The sequence below is a fragment of the Thalia democratica genome, chromosome 3 (assembly GCF_965202585.1).
Source record: "Thalia democratica chromosome 3, ktThaDemo2.hap1.1, whole genome shotgun sequence".
NCBI lineage: Eukaryota > Metazoa > Chordata > Thaliacea > Salpida > Salpidae > Thalia > Thalia democratica.
The window spans coordinates 4583718-4598723 of record NC_139167.1 but is presented as its reverse complement, the minus strand read 5'-3'; the positions used below and the strand labels follow the sequence as shown (position 1 = coordinate 4598723).

The window sequence follows — 15006 nt, the reverse complement described above, 5'->3', positions numbered from 1 at the left end:
AACTGATTATGAGTTGGAACATATTTGTTTAGGAGAATTTTTGAGTTAATAAATAAACAAACATTTTTAACTTTATTTTATATAAGTTTGCGTATAAGTTGTGATTTATATTTTGTAAAAGTACTCTTGGTTAAAGTTGTCATTACAGTAATTTTAATTAAAAATAGTAAGATTAGTAACATTATTTGTTCGATAAGTTATGATATGTACGAAAAATGTAGATTGTTATATAAGAGTTGTTTAACGGCCAACTTCACTGCTCACTTTTACTGCTTACTTCACTTTATCTTGTATTGAGTAAATTTATGAACATTTATCGCTGTGAACTAATTATAATAAGTTAGTTAATTGAGTATTTAATTAATTCAAATTTAGATGTTATATATGAAGTTTTGTGATGTTTCTTGTCTTTTTGAATTGTGTTATTTATTTAATAAGTAAATAAAACGAGCAGCTAATATTTGAAACAAGTATTTTCACTATAGACTGTAAAAATAAGTTTTATAATAAATAGTCATTTTTAAAAACCTTAACGGTTTTGAAAGAAAAAAATTTCAAACTAAAAAATAAAGAAGTTTTTGTAGTAATTTTACAACTAAGTTAAATGTTATTTTTAAACGCATGTTTTAAAACAACCTATTTTTTTGATAGTTTACCAAACATTAAACTAGGGAAGCGGTTAATTCCAACCCGCGACCAATCCTCACCCGATGAAAGAGCACCGTTTACTAGTATGAGAATTAAATAAAGATGATTAAAATAGAAGAGATATTAACTGAAAAAATAGTTCTTTATTGATAGGAGAATAATTTAACATAATCAGTATGGGTAAAATTAATTTGTTGTCAGATATGTTAAGTAAGATAGTTTTGGCAGGCGCTTGTAATCTAATTTTTAACAGAGTAATACAAATTCTTATTTAAAACGCTGAAAATGTGATGGATTAAAAGAGGTTTCATTTAATTTTGGTTAGAACGGATTTCATTTATAAAATACTTTTTATAATTAGAATAAGTTTGAATTGGTTGAAATGTGATTTAATAAGATGACAATTAATCGGATAAAATTTATTAGGGTTTGAATTTGGAAAATAAATGTACTTAAACTAGAAGAAAGTGAGTTTTAAAATAAGTTTGGTTGAAGTTTTTTTTAAGATATTTTAATATACAATTAAAGGTATAGCAAGTCAAAATTCGTAAAACAGGATTTTTCTTTATTTTAACTAAAAATTTTTGTGCATATTAAATAGTTTAAGAAAAAAACCAGAACTAATTAGAGTTTATCGCCAAAAACGTATATCACATTCATAACAATTTATAGCTTAAATTGTGATTAATAAAAAATTGATGAGTCTTTGTAAAAAGAAAAAGAAATAAGTTAATTTTGCATTGAGTTTAGCTCTTGTGTGTTGTATCCTTTTAAGGTTTAATAACATATAATTTCTTTCGATTTTAGACAAATTAATCCAATAAACTATTTTAGAAAAACGTTAGTTTTAAAATAAAAAGGACTCTTGTTATAAATACGTATTAGCCAAAAACTTATATCTTAAGTTCATACTTAAAATAAAACAAGTATTTAATAAAAAAACTATTTTCTTTACTGCACTTTTGTTTAACCTAAAGTTAGATACAACTTAAATAGTTGTTTTTTGAATAAGATAATTTTAATATATATATAAGACTTAGTAAAATTTTTTGGAATTTTTATTCAAACATTTATTTATTAAGGTATTTTTTTTTATTACTGAATATATTACTTTAGCATTATACTCGATTTTTGATATGTTGTCATTTTTGACTGCTTAAGATAAACAATCTAGTTTGATTTTAATTAAATTTAACAAAATCTGACAGAATATGATACAAAATTAATTACAATTAAAAGCTAGGTTTTAAAACTTAATAAAAGAGGGTACAAAATTGGTTTAACATTGCTGAAATATGGTTATAATAAAAACAATAAAATATATTGTTATCAAAAGAAAAAAACATATATAACTTCACATTGTTTTTAATATTACGAAAATATACTTTAAAAAAAAATCAAATATTAATGTAATATTAAATTATACTTATGTATATTCTCTGCGGTTAGCTAACACAAGCACACTACAATTATAAGAGACTTTTGTGTCTTGTTAGGAACTATAAAATATCGTTACGGTCGCGCATTGTAAAAAAAATATTAGAACCTAGTGCACGCAAAAGATGTTTGTGGTTTTCAACTGTATATTTTTAAAATAAGTTGTTTTACACTTTTGTTGACTTCTTTTTAAATTCGTTCTATAAAAAAATTTAAGTTTAGTAGAACTTTATTTTAAGCTTATTCGTACATTTTACAAGATTTCATTCATAACTTTTAAAATTAATAATTATATTATGACAAAGACTTAACCTATTTAGAACTTTTTTTTATTTAAGACAAACAAAAGCTTACTAATTGTAGTTATAAGTAAACGTAGTAGTAAATTATTCTGCATAAAAAGTAAAAATTGTATCAAATGTTTTATAGTTGATTTAAAGATACATTTTTATTACATTAAAAAAAAAATTAAATAGTTTTAATAATTGTTTTGTTGAAGTTGTAGTTATTGGTTTTATAAAATAGTAGTACTTTAATGTTAAAACGAAGAATAGATTTATAATTTTTTTATATTTATTATTGAAAAAAATACTTAATTCTTAGGTTCAGTTTTAAATTAAGTGACTGTTTAGAGTTTTTTAATTTAAATACTAAAATAACTTTACTACCAAACAAAACAATAAACTTTAATAGACTTGTATAGAATAATCAAACTAACTTCACTGTTATTTAAGTCTTCTTATTTGGTTTAAAGTTAGATTTAAACAATTTATTTCTGAGATTAAGTATTTGAACTAGTCATTAAGTAATAACAGAAAGTATTAAAACTAAGTAAATCTTGAAACTTTATTTGACTTTAATTGAATAATTAACATTGCTAAAATAAAACTTTTTTAATTTGTTTTATTAAAACCATCTATAATGTATATATTAATTTCTATGATTTTAGACGGATTAAAAATCTTAGTCCATTTTACTTATATACTCTGAACAAATTTTAAATATATAAAAAGTAACAGCTTAACGTTTTGTAATAGTTAGTAAAAACAAAAGAACCTTTCATTTAACTATACCTAAAATTGAAATAAATTTATTGATAAAAAAAGATATTTTACATAAATGACCATAAAAATTGTTAAAAATAAAAATTTAATTTAATTTTAAGAATATTATGTTAATTAATTAACTTTTCAAAACTCGAAAAGAGGCTAAAAAATATTGTAAGATTACTTTAAATATATGACTAAAAAATACTTACTATAAATGCAAAAAGTTTAGTGTATATTTTTTATAGTTTTTGAAAAATATAGGATGAATAATGACGAAACTACCTCAATAAGTTCAAATGATCAAAACCAGTATGTTGGTAAAACTTGTCGAAAAAGTATAATTGTAAATCTGCATTAACTATTCACAAAAGAGTTAATTCAGGTGAAAAACCTTTTATTTCTGATGTTTGCAACAGGAATTTTACACAGAAAAGTAGTTTGAAAACACATCAGCTTACTCATTCCGGATTGAAGATATATCAGTGTGATGTTTGCAAAAAATGTTTTTCACTGAGATGTAGTTTGAAACGTCATGAAATAATTAATACTGATGATAAACCATTTAAATGTGAACAGTGTGACAAATGTTTCGCTCTGAAACATAATTTGAAAACACACATGTTGATACATAATGGTATTAAACATTTTCAATGCGAAGTTTGTGAAAAGAAGTTTAAACGAAAAAGTAACCTGAACCAACACATGTTAACTCATACAAAAGAAAAGCCTTATGATTGTAACATTTGCAAAAAAAAGTTTTCACAGAAATCAAGTTTAAACGCTCACATCAGAATTCATACAGGAGATAGACCATTTAGTTGTGATATCTGTGGAAAAAGATTTACACAGTTATCGGGTAGAAACTATCATTTGCGTACTAATTGTAAAAAATAATGACTTTATTTGAACTTTATATTATCGTTTATAAATGTAACATCTTGATTTTTTAATGTTAAAACCCTTACTATTTTTTATTTTAAAGTAAAGACTAAAAGTTAATACGATAAATTACAGTTTTTAAAAAAAAGTCTAGTAAAGATTTGAAATTAATTAAATTTTAACTTTTTATACAGAAAAAATTTACTATAACTTATATCTAAGTTCAAGTCTTTGCATATTTAAAATACTATTTGAATCAGTTATATTTTAACTATATGTTATCATTTTGCTTTTACTTTTCTAGTCGTCTCATCAAAACTAAATATTTAGTTTTAAAACTGATTTTTCATTAATAGTTTAGATTTGTATAATGTACTCTAATAAAACAACAAAAAATTGATAAAAAATGACTGATAATAAATTGTGGTTTCTAATGAATTTAATCGAAATAGCTTTTATAAACATTTTTATAAAAATTATAATGGTTTATTGCATTAATATTATATTTTTTAAATAGTTACAAGTTTTTAGGAAAACGATCTATTGTAATGAGAGCAGGAATGTTTTCTCAATTCAATTGTTTAGATTTAGTTTAAATATTATACTAGTAGTAGATATTACACATATATTTTATAAACAAAGAGGTTTTTATTTTTCAAGTAAATTGATCATATATACAAAGAGTTTTTCATTATTAAGTAAAGTTTATTTAAGTCAAATGAAACATATTACTATTGTTTTCACTACAATTTACATTTTAAAGATGGAAGTTTTAATTTAACGTAATTATTAATTCACATCAATGGGCAATGTGGTTCATTCATAAATACTTTAGGGAATAGAATGTTAAATATTTCTTTTTAAAAGAATGATAAACAAAATAAAGAAAAATTACTTTAATAAATATAATAACATACTAATTGTTATTTGTTTGGAAGTTAAAAGTTTATTTAAGAATAGCATCCCAATTTAAACTGTTTTACTAAAGTTATTAAAAACTTAATATTACGTCGGGGTAAATCCATTTTTTGTGAGATAGTTACTTGAAACGCTTTCGTACTTGAAAACATTCTATTAATTTTATTAAAAAAATATAAATTTAATTAACAATATGTCTTAATAAATATATTATATAATAATATAATAATCTTAATAAATTAACAATATGATAATAAACTTTTTTATTAATCTTTTTCTTTATTCTACTAAAACTCTTAATATATTTTGAACAACGCCTCCCGCGGTGGTTAAAAAAAAAGATAAAAAATATTACAAACAACTTATTTTTTCAAATAGTTTAAAAGAACTTTTATAAATTTAAGTTTTTATTGTGTAAGTTTTGTGTTTAATATGTTGATTATATGTTGAATCTATAATAAGTTGATTAATAATAAATTTTGATTATATCTTGAAAACAAAAACTAACTCTCAATTATAAAATTAAACTGTATTATATTATTAGTATTATATAAATATTATTGCGTTTAATAATTTAAAGTGATGCTCGTATAATTAAGATTTTCATTATACAAAACATCTAACACAATTTAACTTATTACCAACTAAATTTATCTATCTATCAATATTTTACTTAGATTTAAACTGCTTTATTATTAGTATGTCGAATTTATTAACGCTGATTTTAAAAATTTTTTATAGTTATAGTTGTAAATTTTTGTTCACTGTAAGTTAACTTTTATTTTTATTAAAAAAATATATTAATAAATAACTTTAAAATTGTTAATATAAAAAATAATCAAAGATAAAGTTCTGTACTTTAAAACTTAAGTTAGACATAATTACTAAAACTTTTTAATACGTTTTTTCGTAAAAGTTTTTTGCTATTAAAGTTGTTGTTTAAAATTTTGCTTCTAATAAATAAAACAAGCAGCTAAACATTTGAAAATCAGTTTTTATACTACAAACTGTATAAAAATGTTTTATAACAAAGAGTAATTTTTAAAAACCCAAAAGGTTTTGAATAAAAATTGGTTAAATAGATTTAATAAAACTGTAACGTTTACCCTCTTCATCAAAATATGACAAACTTCTTAAAGTCGAAATTTTTCAGATAAATTTATGTCCAGGTCTCACTTAAATTTAAAAAAAATCAAAATAGGTATGTAAAATGTTATTAATACTGAAAAAAATTAAAAAAAAATTCGAGAATAATTGTGTATAATATAAAATTTTACGAAGCGAGACAAACTATTTAACACCTACTTTGTTTAATTTGAGTTAGAACTTTAAGCTTCGTTGGCTAAATTTGTAAAGGGTCAAAATGTAAAAAGCATTTATATTAACAAACATCCAACCTAGGATACTTTACCTGTTTTCTTTTCTTCTGTACGAATCAAAATTGGAAGCGAGAGAAGAAGGTAGAATATTTTTTTGTAACTGTAGGAAAAATAACTATAATACATAATTAGTCAAAAAACAGAACTACCTAATGAAAACGATCAAAATTTAGTTATTTGTTTTATCGAGAATCTGTAAAAACAATTAATATTTTTTTAGGTAGATACGATACTTAATTGAACAAAAATAAATTACCCGATTGAATATTATTGATTAATATTTTATATTTAGTTTATTTTTATGCTTACAATTGCGAACGTGTTTTCAACAGTTTTGTGTTTTGTGTGCGATCCCTGAATAAACTGGAATAAACCTAATAAAAAAGCAATCCAGTATGTTTTATTTGTTAGTTTAGTAAAAGTTATAGCAATCTGTAAATTTTTGCTATCAAGTTTTTTTCTATCTTCGCAAAAATGAGGTTGTTTTATAAGTCAAAATGAAAAAAAAGTGGAATATATGTAAAAAATTAACAGATACGAAAACTAGCACATTTTAAAAAGTAAATTGTTGATTCGTAATGACCTAATCAAAAGTTTTTATAAAAACTATTTTGATAATTTTACCCCTTTAAGGGTTTCCTTTTTAAACAGGGAATCATTGACTAATTCACATATTCATGTATGTTTTCTAATTTGAAAACCGCAATTTTATAATTTTTAAACAAATTGTAAAATAATGATTTATAACTATTACCAGTTTATTATTTATATTTGTTAGAACGAATGTTGTTTTTGATTTTAACTTGAGCTTCAGCTAAATCATTTTAACTGTTTGTGACTAAACTATTAACTTGCATATCATAGAGTGTGTTTTTATATTATTAAGACAAATGAATTACTAACTCTGTTTATTATTTTGTTTTTAACTTTTTATGTTAAAATTTAATAATACATGTCTGATTCACAATGTAAGCAGGATTTTTGAGTTTTTATTATTAGCAGGACTTAAGTTTATACTTTATGTTGTATTCTAAAGTGTATTATTACAAACTACTATTGAAAATATTCTTTTATTGAAAAAAAAAAGAGTTGAACTATTTTGCTGATAAAATTCTATACACGCCCCTGCTGAGAATGCAAAACTTACATTTCGCTAGTTAGAAATTATGGTTAGAAATTGATGATATTCAGTAAAGTTTCATAACTTAGTTTCTTTAAACGATGCTAGTCTTAAGTTATTGTATGCTGACAAAATTTATAAACAACTATTTTTTAAAAAGAGATGACTACTACAAAATTTATTAAATTTTTTAATCATGTTTCTGAAATACACTTTATAATATTTCTGACAAATCACAAAGCTTAACTAAAAGTTAGCCTAGCCATATTTGACCTGTATTACTGATAGTGTAATGTAAAGTTATAAAATATAAAAATCTCACGTGGTATTTTAATTTACGAAGTTAATATAGCTGTATTTTTTAAAGTAATACTTTAATTAGTTAATAAACTAAATTGATATCAACTGAAATTGTGAACAAAAAAAAAAAATTTAATCGTAATATACTAGTCAAATTAACCACTGTTGGTACATATCAAATAAAGTCAGATGATTATTACATCTAGTATGTGGCATATATTAGTTGTATTATATATTTATAGATAACAGTTAACATTAATATCAATTCATTTTGGAATCTTTAACTGAAAGGCATTTGAGTTAAAGCCTATCTAATGTTATGAGGATTTTCACAAACTAATAAATTATAAAATGTTTCTCTATATTACTATGGGTAAACATTATTACTTTAGTTCAGTTATATAGTTATTTATATTCCTTATTTATTGCATTCTAGTTTATGTTTTTTTCATCGTGCTTTCAATTTAAGTTATATCGTAGTTAATGCTTAATTTAGATGTATTTTTGTTAAAACTTTTGTCCTAACAACTACTAATACTAATAATATTTATCAAAATAATACTGATCACTCCTAATTACTTTCCTATCCTTCCTATTTATATATGTTTAAATTCTTTAGATTGTGTTTTATTATTTTATCTTAGCTACTTAGTTTTGAAACTTCAGTAGTACGAATAAATGTTTGTTATGAACGTGTTATTATTTTATAAGTATTTTGTATAAACCTTTTTAATCTAGTTTAATCTCAATTAATTTAAAGCAGTTTGAAAATTTAAACTTATGCAAAATGAAAAAACAAGTTTTATTTTTATAAGTGTTTTAGAGAGACATAAAACTTTATTAAAATATGTTAAATTTTAACTTACGTAATTTATCTTGTTTTTTAATAAATTTAAAGCTTTAAATAACTTTGTTTAAAAACATAATTAGATAAGATATAATAAGGTACGCAACAAAACTTAAGTGTTTTTTTTATTAGTTAATAAATAAAAATAAGTTGTTATATTTTTAAACTTTTATATTTTGTCATTTTATGCCATTTAACCATTTAAAAAGTCAAAAAACATAATTAAAAAAAATTTTAAAAATTTCAATGCTTATTAATATGTTTCAAATATTTTTACTCTTTTTTAAGTACTTTTAGTGAAAGTAGTTGTATTGAAAAACTCTTAATTTTTAAACTAAGTACTCTAACATAAAATTAATGATTGGAAAAATTGAAGCATGAAAAAAGAGGTTAGCTATTAAACCACGATTTATAATAATAGAAACCCATAATTTGGTCTCTTTTGCATATATTGAAAAAAAACAATATGTAAAGGTTTTAACTAACTTTAGTATATGTTTAATAAATGAAATACTAAATTATTAATTAACATTTTACTACTTTGTCATGATATAATACACGTTTGGAATGTCTAGGGAATTAGTCAACTTCTTCAATAATTTTTCAATGAAAGTTTATATTTTGTGTTCGTTTTTTTATAGGGACGATTTATTTACTTTTAGTTAGAATAAAAAAAAGAATTCTAAGTAAACATAAAAATGTAGTTCAAGACTTATTCTTGTAAACGACTCCGAAATTAAATATTATAAATGAAGTTTAAAACCTATTTAAAAATTAAGTGTGTCAAAATAAAATACTGCTATATAAGTTTGAGCCTGAAACCAAACTATTATAATTAAAAAAGTTTTATAATACTATATTTTTGTATGTGAAATTTAATTCAAAGTTACGTTTATTTATCGTTTCTAGTTATATTTTATTTCCTAACCATGTAGGATCTATATCCACAACATTTAATATAATAAATAAAAGTCTAGTTCGTACTAACTCTTACCTAGTTTTTTATAACGATATAAATTGCTAAAAAATAGTAAAATATAACTTTTTTATATTTATGAACCAGTTATATAACAAATATCCAACCAATTAAAAAGAATCAATGTTTCAGTTATGGGTTAATAATATATATAATTTAAGATCAAGATTCAAAAGCTTCACACAAATATACCAAATTTCGCTAAACTAGACACAAAGTTAGTAAGCAAATATGTAGGTCTAATTTAAAAAAAAATAGAAAATATATAACTCAAGATTAAACTAATTGAATTTTTAAAAATAAATAAAAATCCTAAAAAACATAAAAATTCTAAGAGTGAAAGCAGTAATCCTAAAAAAACTACATTGTTCGAATATTACGTTAGTTTAAATTATCTATCAAAATAAAGTTTTATTATAATTTCGTTTGAAATGTAATTTTAACATTTTTAATTTACTTGTTTTATGATTTAAAAAAAAATGTTTATATCAGGTTGGTTCAGAAAATATTTTTGATCTTTTAGGTTTTAAGAATAAAAAATTAGGACATCTTTGTCTAACTAGTATTATAACTTATTAAACAAAGTACACCATTAAGATTAAATAAGTACCAATAAATTTGAAGTAAAAGTGTTTTTCAATTTTTTCTGCAAATATCTAAAAATACTAGAAATTACCTGTGAAAAAATTCAAAATATTTTCATTATTTTTGTTATAAACAAAATTTTTAATTTGGTTTAAGATCTAATTGCGTTAGGATATTGGCTTTCTTTTTGAAAACTGTGATTTAAAAGCATAAACATCAGTTTTTTTTTAATTTGAACTACATAAAAAAAGTTGATAGTAAATGTGTCTATCTATAAATATGTTGATACATAATAGCCGTTTTCAATGTATAATGTATATGCAATTCTTAAAAAGCTTTATTAATAAATATTTTTATAAGTTTTCATCAAATCCTAATAGAACCTTATACTAATTATTTATCATTTATTAAACTGCAAGTTTACCAAATATAAACTGAAATATTTTAAATAAAACAGCTTAAAATACAATTTTTAAAGTTTTTTATTGTTAGAAAACAAATTAAGAATACCTTTTGAAGTTAAATACGTTTAAACTTTTTTTTTTATTAGATTAGATTGTGTTTACAAATTAAAACATACTACTTACAAATTGTTATATATACATTAAGTAATGTAAAAACATTTATATGTAGAGTTTGTTTCAAAATATTAAAACTGCAAACCGTATACTTTTTTTTTTATTGCTATGAGTTTAAAAAAAAAGTTAAAACATCTATAACTAAATCAAACTAAAGTATTAGTGTATAAAGATTAAAACTTTTTTTTTCGATATACAACGTTGTATATTATAAAAAAACTTTCTTCACAGAGTAAAGTTTTTTGTGAAACTAAATTATAAACAGTGTAACTCAATTCCATTTAAAACTAGGTTTAACAATTCAGATATTAGCAATTATACTTCATATGAACAATAACTGATTTATTAACTTAGTAAGTAAGTAAAATTAGCACATATTTCTAAATTCTTCAGTATTATCTAAGTGACTTCCTCTTTTAAGTAATTGAATTTTCTGTTGACAAACAAAGTGTTTGTGTTAAACTTACACTTTTTATTAGATGTAAAATAAAAACTTATGTAAGTTCATATACATTTTAGTTATGATTAATAGTTTTTAGCCTTTAAAAATATTAATTAAACATTAAAAAAAAACACAAGTATATATTTAATTGACATAGTTTTCAGAAATATAATAGTATTTCATTCTTTATATCGAAATCTAAAAAAAAAGTTTTACAGTTAAAATATGCATTTAACTTCATTCAAAACCACAATTTATAAGCTATAATTTATAAGTGTTTATTAATCTTAGATCTTTTTTTAGAATAATGTTTAAAATAAATATTCTTACAAAGGTTAAATATCAGCTAAAATATATGCAACTAAATATAAAGTTTTTCATAAATTCTTTGGTGTATCATTTAACAATGCATTTTGCATTTTTAAGCATGATTTCTATTCAAAATTCAAATGAAAAAAAGCAGCTTTTTTGTGAAATTTGTGGAAAAATTTTTAAGTTTAATTCATTACTGATTGCTCACAAAAGAATTCATACTGGTGAAAAACCTTTTGAATGTGATGTCTGTGATAAAAGTTTTACCCATAAAAGTAATTTGAAGCAACATCAACTTATTCATTCTGGTTTGAAGATATATCAATGTGATGTTTGTAAAAGATGTTTTGCACGAAGAAGTGATTTGAAACAGCATGCAGTAGTTCACACTGATGATAAACCATTTAAATGTGAGCAGTGTGATAAAAGTTTTAATCGAAAACCTAACTTAATAAAACACAAGTTGATACATACCGGTATGAAAAGTATTCAGTGTGATGTTTGTCAATACAAGTTCTCTCAAAATGCAAATCTTAAATGTCACATGTTGACTCACACGAAAGAAAAACGTCATGAATGTGAAATTTGTAAGACTACGTTTTCACTCAAACATCATTTAAACACTCACATAAGAATCCATACTGGAGATAGACCATTTAGTTGTCATGTTTGCGGAAGAAGATTTACACAGATTTCAAGTAGGAAGAGACATTTGAAAACTCATCAAATGAATAACTGACTAGTATAAGGTTGTGTGATTTTATTTTGGTTGAAAACATTTGGCTTACCGAGTTTATCGTAAAGCAAAGATTATATCTCAGGAATATTGTTAGAAAAGTTCCATTTTGTACTAACAAAAACATTCAAAGTTTATAATTTAAATTTTGAATATCGATGAACTTTAATTTTAAGTTTATTTGAATTTTAGTAGTGTTAGTATTGGCATATATATAAATTCTTAGAGTAAGTTACCAGAATTTAATTTTTTGTATAGTACCTAAATTCATTTACATATATATTTGCACACAATAAATTCTGGTAAGATATCGTTTACCTATAGTTGTTGATCCAGTAGCATTCTATAGCATGCAGTATAATTATTTTGTTTCTTAAGAATAAACTCTCTGTCTTAATCTGAACTATACTTGTAAAAACAAATATTTTTTTTTTATCATGCTCCTTAAACAACCGTCAAATTTATCTTAATAGAAAAGTAAGCTATACGTGTACAAATCATTAAATAAATTAATATTTATAAAATTTACTTTATAAGTAAATATTTTTAAAATGGTTTTTAGATTTTATTTAAGCATTTACGAGGTCTTTGACCAAAACTTAGTTTATGTAATATAGTCTTTAAAGATTAAACCAAAAAAGTAAAGCGAAAAACTATTATAAAGCTATTATTTTACATTCAACAAATAAATTATTCCATTTTCTGTGAGACATAGTATTAAAACCATTTATTATCTAACTGCAAATAAGTTTTGAATAGAGTAAAAATAATTAGTAAACAAATGTAAAATCACATAAAAATTTAATCATCATTTTTTCTGTTAGTAATTTATTTTAAGTTTAACATTGTTGTTAGTATAGAAAACTTTTGGAAATGAAGAAAATTTGTCGAGAATATGACTTTAGTTTTAAGTAAGAAAAAAATATTTTAACTAGCTAACAGCGCTTTTTAGAAAACAAATTTTATTTAATTTATGTACTTTTAGTTATAAAAATGATGTTAATTAATTATTTTTAAATTGTGGTTTAATAATAAGAGATTCACTATACTAATTCAATTACATTTTGATGAAGTTTTTTATACTTAAGCTTAGTAGAACGAAAACAAGAATTAAGGAAGTAGTCAGAAATAATAAGTTTGTATTGTATTAAAAAATTTGTCTAACTTTTGATTTGTATACTTCATAGAATTTTTTGTTACCTGTAGATTTATTAAGCTTGTTTCAAATAATTGTAGTTAGTTTTTATTCCAACTTGAACTTATGAATTTTAAAAATCAAACTACAAACCAATTTAATTTAATACATTAATGTATACATTTTATTCAAATACCATTACAATCATACAGTGCTAAAATATACTAATTTTTAATTCTCTCATTATTATTTAAGATTGTAAAAAATAAAGGGCTATTTTATCAAAATTCTTCAATACATAATTCATTTGTTTTATACAACTCTATAGTTTACAATTTTTAGTTAAAGTTAAAATTTTATCTGTCAAAACATTTTTTCTGAACAGTTATCAGAAAATTGTGCTGAAAATATCAAAGTTTAACTTCAATATTTTAGTTAAGTAGCATTATTCTATAAAAAAGCAAGACAAAATTTTATTGTCTATGACCGTCTTTCAATAAAGTTTTAGAAAATATTAATAAATTCAAAAAAAATGATAGTTATTTACATACTTGGTCTGTATGTATTTGGATGACATGAACATTTTTTCTGCAAAACAACTTGATTTATTTCAGTAACAGTTTTTTACTATTATTTACATTTCATTTTAACTCAAATATATACTGTTTTTAGTATAAATTAACTTATTATCAGTGTTAAATAAATAACTTTTGATAATAAAAAAGGGAAGTATTAGGAAAAAATACAGTATATATATAGTTATAAACAGTTTCATTTATAATACAATTAGCTATAAAAGTTTAGCATAAAAATAACCTACTAGTTTTGATAAGTTAAAACAAATGTTTTACGACATGAACATGTTACTGAATTTGTTATTCGAACCAATCTCCTTACAGTATAATATGTACCTTTAACTTTATTATGTTTTATTTTCTTAAATTTACAATTTAGCTTGAATTTTAATAAATTTAAAATAATATTAACTTGTTTCTGTATCGTTTACATTTACTTTAAAATATTTTCAAGGTTTTAAAATAGTTTATTTGGTATATAACAATTATAACTAACTGATCTAAAATTGTTTTGATTTCAGTTTCCTTTATATATATATTTTTAATGTACATAAAATATATAATAAAGTGTTTTACTAAATTTTTATTTAACTTTAGTCAACTTGTAATTTATCAACAACAATCTTCTATTTTTAGTATTTTCAAGTATGAATTTTGCTGAAACTAGTTCCACGTCTTTTAATGATGTAAAGAAGCAAGTCTGTGATATTTGTGGGAAAAATTATAAGTCCAGATATTATCTAACTGTGCACAAAAAAGTTCATTAAGGGGAAAATATGTACAATTGTTATGATTGTAATAAAAGTTTTCCATGGAAATGTAATTTGATAAAACATCAACTTACTCATTCTGAATAATACAAATTATAGTAAAAATTTCTTAGTTTATTGGTTTTTTGTATAAAGTTTTAATAATTTATATTTCCAGTTTGATTTGAATATTTGAAATTTTTATACTGACATTTTATTAATCATTTTATTATTAAAAGCTTTGATTATTGTAATCATTAATAAGACCATACAAATATGCTTATTATTTGATTTACATAAGTTTGACTAATTAATAAATATCTTCATATTTTTATTTTTTA

The 15006-nt window shown here is 21.7% G+C and overlaps 1 protein-coding gene across 1 annotated transcript; it reads left to right on the top strand.

The window, feature by feature from the left end:
- The first annotated feature begins 3396 nt into the window (after positions 1–3396).
- LOC145831673 (uncharacterized) lies at positions 3397–12209 on the top strand. The gene is made up of 4 exons (XM_082938984.1): positions 3397–3443; positions 3506–3990; positions 6333–6391; positions 11634–12209. The coding sequence occupies exons 1-4, from the start codon at positions 3397–3399 to the stop codon at positions 12207–12209; spliced, it is 1167 nt and encodes a 388-aa protein (XP_082795110.1).
- Positions 12210–15006: the final 2797 nt, after the last annotated feature.

Coding starts and splice junctions, on each gene's coding strand:
- LOC145831673 (XM_082938984.1), top strand. CDS start 3,397: ATGAATAATGACGAAACTACCTCAATAAGTTCAAATGATCAAAACCA. Junction 3,444..3,505: donor AGTTCAAATGATCAAAACCA/GTATGTTGGTAA, acceptor TATTCACAAAAG/AGTTAATTCAGGTGAAAAAC. Junction 3,991..6,332: donor AAGATTTACACAGTTATCGG/GTAGAAACTATC, acceptor CATCCAACCTAG/GATACTTTACCTGTTTTCTT.